This window comes from Triticum aestivum, chromosome 5D (assembly GCF_018294505.1).
Source record: "Triticum aestivum cultivar Chinese Spring chromosome 5D, IWGSC CS RefSeq v2.1, whole genome shotgun sequence".
Classification (NCBI taxonomy): domain Eukaryota; kingdom Viridiplantae; phylum Streptophyta; class Magnoliopsida; order Poales; family Poaceae; genus Triticum; species Triticum aestivum.
The window spans coordinates 542,533,773-542,539,438 of record NC_057808.1 but is presented as its reverse complement, the minus strand read 5'-3'; the positions used below and the strand labels follow the sequence as shown (position 1 = coordinate 542,539,438).

The window sequence follows — 5,666 nt, the reverse complement described above, 5'->3', positions numbered from 1 at the left end:
AAAAGGATGATGTTGTCGACCGAGCTCATGGGTGGATGCATGTGACCTGAATCGATCGACGTGGAGTGAAAATTGTTTTAGATCTTCGCGTAATCCTTTCTTTCCATGCTTTAATTTTCATACAAGCGTTGGCTTGATTTTGGGATGTGGTGTAAGAGACTGATATTGTGCTAGTTTCCTACTTTGGTGGTGATATCTGCCTTCAGGGACCATGCTTGGTCACCCTGAAGTCGTCCTACGCTTTTAGTTCCTACTTTTAAATTTCGTTCCTTCGTAAGGCAATGGTGGTTTCTTTAATGAAAATCGAGGAGGTGAGATCCTTGTTTAAAAAAAAGAAAGAACAGTTCTCACATTTATTTAAGGGAGTGCCTAGAACTCATTTAGATGAGATATAATTTGGTCTCATTCACCTTGAAAACAAAAACAGGTACAACCCACGTCAGCACACACGCATCTTATAGCATCACATCCAATGGCTATAAAAGGTGAATGAGACCAAACTATATCTCATTTAGATGAGTTCTAGCAAAACTGTTTATTTAATACTACATGCTTGCGTCTATGGCTTATGTGCTTGGCCAAATCATTTTCCGGTAAGAAATGATGAGAATCAAAATGTTTCGTTTATTTATTGTTCATATATACCTGACGACCATTTTTTTTAATGTGAAAGTGGAGCAAATTTTAAGATCGTGTGAAAGCCACTAGCCAAACCCTTCAATACATGATAGTATAAATGATGTATTTCCCTTCAAAGTTGATTTGGAACATAAAGAAAGCATAACAAGGCAAACCATGAGATGTCCGAGAATGTGAGTACAAAACGAGATGTAACAAGGACGAATCAAGAAAGAGGAGAGGCAACATGCTTGTTCAAGAACTCAATGGCCACAGCAGCATGCAGCGCGGCCCCGACAGGGAGCGCATCTTCACCGACCACCAAGTGTGGCGTGTGCACGTGGGTGATCTCCTCGCTGGTGCGGACACCGACGCTAAAGAAGGCGGCTGGGAATTTCTGCGCATAGAACCCAAAGTCCTCCGCCGCCATCACCTGAGGACACAACCGCATGTTCGTACCTCCGAGCATCTCCTCCGCCACTGCCTTTGCGTGTGCGTACACGCCGACGTCATTCACGGTTGCGGGATACGGCCGAAGCTCCTCCTCCATGAAGTCCACCGTCGCCGTGCACCGACCCACCACCGCTTGCCCCTCGATCACCTTAATTCATTAATGCATCCATGTTAATTACAAGTAATTAAAGCATAGCATCAATTATTGTTGACAGACGAATGATGCAGTGAGTCTCATGATCATGTTGTTAATTACACCCTACAACATGCCGTTTTAGAAATGGGCACCGTCTCCAACGTGTGCATTTGTCCATTTCTTTTCATGCAAGCATATATGTTTGGTGAAAATCCATTGTGATAATATGGACATAATTCTTGTAAGAAATCCAGTGGTGATGTTTTTATGTGTCCAATCTTAACATTTTCTTATACACGGTGCAAACCAAAGTTGGTAAGTCTGACTTTGGTTATTCCTAGAAAAACATGCACTCCTGCAGGGAGGGAGTATACCTCTTTGATCCTCCTCATGAGATAGGATAGTCCTTCTGTTGTCATGCTCCTGAAGGTGCCACCCAAGGTCACAGATTCCGGGATGACGTTGAAAGCCTCACCTCCTTTGATAAAGGTCACCGACACCACCTATACAAATTGTTCAAACACATAGGGAGTCGATGTATAATCGATGAAACATAGGCACACGATTAATATGTTGAAGAAGATGTGGAATCAATATCCACCCGAGAGTTGAGAAGTAGCGAAAGCACAAACGTACCGCGCTCTGGAGGGGGTCGGTCTCGCGAGCAACGAGTTGTTGGAGGCTAAGGACGGCCGAGGAGGCGGCAACGACGGGATCAATGGCGGCATGGGGCACAGCTCCGTGACCACCCTTCCCGGTGATGATAGCCTTGAAGCGAGCAGATCCGGCGAGGAACGGCCCAGGCCTAGAGCCGACGGTGCCTACCGGCAGGTGCGTGTCGATGTGCACAGCGAAGATGGCATCGACGTCGTCCAGTACGCCTTCCTGCAGCACGTGGTACCCGCCGGCGTGGCCCTCCTCCGCCGGCTGGAACACGAGCTTCACCGTGCCCTTGAGATGATCCTTGCGGGACCGGAGCAGCCTGGCGGCGCCGAGGAGCATGGCGGTGTGGGCGTCGTGGCCGCAGGCGTGCATCTTGCCGTCCTCCTTGCTCTTGAGCTCCCACTCCACCATCTCCTGCACTTGCCAATGGATGGATCAAGCACACGGTATCAGTAAAAAAACATTTATTCAAAAATAACAGTAAAAAATAAATTCACGTTTGATCTATGGACAAGGGAAGTAGACAGCATCTGCAAGTGAGAACTATTTTCTATGACCCCATGCTCAACTTGACCAGCTGACAAGATTCCATGCGCACATGGACGCATGGTGCAATTAACTAATTTAAGATCGCTTTTTTGCAGACAAAGTAGTAGCCCTACCCTAATCCTACCCACCGAGATGAGCTGCTTAACCAATGATTAACCTCTCGATTTGCATCCAGTAGAATTAGCATTATTGAGACGTCGGCGGCTAGCTGACCTGGATGGGCAGCGCGTCCATGTCGGCCCGGAGTGCGAACACGGGGCCCGGGCCAGCACCACCGGCGATGGTGGCGACGACGCCGGTGCGGGCGACGGGCCAGGCGCAGGGGACGCCGATGGCATCGAGCTCGGCGCGAACGAGCGCGGAGGTGCGGTGCTCCTGGAAGGCCAGCTCCGGGTGCTGGTGGATCCGCCGCCGCACACCGAGCATCCACGCCGCGAACTCCGGCGCCCGAGCCTCCTCCAGCAGCTGCGCCGCCGCCGTGACCATCGGTATACCGTATACCGCGCCGGCCGGAGACGTGGGGGGCAGGAGATGAACTTTGCAGCACTCCTCTAGATACTAGATAATGGGGTTGGGTGTGGCGTCCCGGTCTCGGCGTGGACTTTCATTGTTGTCGGGCCAGTAGGACAGACGTTTCGCCGTCGACGGTCAGGATGACTTGGACTTGTCTGTGCAGGCCCGGCCGAGGGGTATGCTTCGTGGGCCGTTACAAATGTGACACGGGCTAAACCTACACGCTGGTAGAGTATAGAAGACCACGACTGATCCTCAAATGTAATGAATGAAAAATATAGCATGTCATAATAAAATCAATCTTTTTTGAATGGAATCCAAAATTACGATTTTCTGGGTCTAGTGAATAAATGGATAGAGTCTGGCTCCAATTCGGGTAAAATAAAAGGCAACGAGCTTAACTACTTATTGGAATGATTCCCCGCTCTAATTAGACGTCAAAAAATATATTAGTGCCGGATGCGGGGAAAGGTTAGGTTTTCTATGAGTGGACCCTTTATTCTTTTTCTCTTTATTATGAAATCCTAATTATTCTTGATTATGGATTGAATAAGGGATGTTATGAATTGAATTTGTAAAAGAAGCAGTATATTGATAAAGAGGTTGTATTCCAAAGTACTCAAGAAGAGCGATTGGCCTGCAAAAAAAAAATTTGTTATGTTCTTTTTTGTAATTAGAACAAACATAAACTAATTGGCTAGAAAAGGAGAGAAAAAGATCTGTGAATTAGACTCCCTTTCTTTCCAGGGTTTGTATTTTAAATGCAACACCCTGTTCTGACCATATTGCACTATGCTACAATTAGGCCCACCCAACTGGCAAGGCTCCCATTTCAGCTCATACCACAAAAGTTTTATACGTTTTTCTTCTCGGGTTTTTCTCCCTTTTCATTTTCTGCTTTGTTTTTAGTCATTTTAGCCTTAGGTTTCCTTTTTCTCCCTCTTTTTTACATTTCCAAATTCAGAATATTTTTTCAATTTCTCAAATATTTTTTGAATTAATGAATATTCTTTGAATTCACAAACATTGGCTGATGTTGTGAACTTTTTTTGGTTTCAGGCCATGTCATGAAATTCAAAGCCCTTTCTTTGAATTAATGAACACTTTTTCAAACATGTTATGCAGTTCATGAACATTTTTTAAATTCACGATGATTTTGAAATTCAATAAAAATTTATGAAATTCGGCAACAATTTTTCAAAATTCTAAAAAAATTGAAATATAGAAAAAAAATCAAATTCATGATTTTTTAAAATTATACTTCTTAAATTTTAACATTTTTATTTGAAATCTAGGAACGAATTTCAAATTCATAACTTTTTTTGAAATTGGGGAATTTTTTTTAGTTCATTAACATTTTTGAAATTTGGATATATTTTTTGGGAATTTTGAACATTTTAAAGAAGCAAAGAGACAAAAAATAAACTAAAGGGAAAAAGGAGGCGAACATGGGTCGGCCAAAGCTCGTGCGGCGGGGGGGGGGGGGGGGGGGGGTTGCCTCACTTTCCAAAAAACAATGGCTAAGAAAATGATAGTAAGCACATATACCTGACTAGTAACTAGTGATTCTCTAATAGAAAAGGTATGTCTTGTTTCTTAGTCATCAAAACACTTCTTAAGTCGGTCGTCACTTTGTCACACAAAAAACTCGATCCATTCATGTTTTTTGTTCGCCCCAGTTTGTTTTTGTTTCCTAGAGGATAGTGAACACGTTCTGATTCCCTCTCTTCGCCTGCTGCCTCTTGTTCATCGAATCAGGAACCAGTTTCAATTACTGAACCTACCATTTCGATGGAACACTTTGAAAATCCTGTGGAGGAGAACAATGAAGTTCCTACTAGGAGCAAGAGACAGAGGACTGCAAAGTCCTTTGGTGATGATTTTTTTGTGTATCTCATAGATGACACTCCCAGTTCTATTTCAGAGGCCTATGCATCTGAAGATGCTGACTACTGGAAGGAAGCGGTTCGTAGCGAGATGGATTCCATCTTGGCGAATGAAACTTGGGAGATAACTGATCGTCCTTATGGGTGCAAACCTATAGGGTGTAAATGGGTATTCAAGAAGAAGCTTAGGCCTGATGGTACTATTGAAAAGTACAAGGCTCGGCTCGTGGCTAAGGGTTATACCCAAAAGAAAGGTGAAGACTTCTTTGATACTTAGTCACCTGTGGCTCGACTGACCACTATTCGAGTTCTACTTTCACTAGTTGCCTCACATGGTCTTCTTGTTCATCAAATGCATGTTAAGACTGCTTTCCTAAATGGAGAGTTGGACAAGGAAAATTATATGGAACAACCAGATGGGTTTGTACTAGATGGTCAGGAAGGAAAAGTGTGCAAGTTGCTGAAGTCTTTGTATGGACTCAAGCAAGTGTTGGAAATATGCCCTAGAGGCAATGATAAAATGGTTATTATTGTATTTCCTTGTTCATGATAATTGTCTGTTGTTCATGCTATAATTGTATTAACTGGAAACCGTAATACATGTGTGAATACATAGACCACAACATGTCCCTAGTAAGCCTCTAGTTGACTAGCTCGTTGATCAATAGATGGTTATGGTTTCCTGACCATGGACATTGGATGTCATTGATAACGGGATCACATCATTAGGAGAATAATGTGATGGACAAGACCCAATCCTAAGCATAGCACAAGATCGTGTAGTTCGTTTGCTAGAGCTTTTCCAAATGTCAAGTATCATTTCCTTAGACCATGAGATTGTGCAACTC

The 5,666-nt window shown here is 43.9% G+C and overlaps 1 protein-coding gene across 1 annotated transcript; it reads right to left on the bottom strand.

The window, feature by feature from the left end:
- Positions 1-725: 725 nt before the first annotated feature.
- LOC123123669 (IAA-amino acid hydrolase ILR1-like 4) lies at positions 726-3,006 on the bottom strand. Its single transcript, XM_044544230.1, has 4 exons — positions 2,633-3,006; positions 1,844-2,284; positions 1,582-1,710; positions 726-1,219 (listed from the first exon to the last, which is right to left on the bottom strand). Exons 1-4 carry the CDS (start codon positions 2,903-2,905, stop codon positions 845-847), a joined length of 1,218 nt encoding a protein of 405 aa, XP_044400165.1. The 5' UTR covers positions 2,906-3,006; the 3' UTR covers positions 726-844.
- Between the last annotated feature and the right edge of the window lie 2,660 nt (positions 3,007-5,666).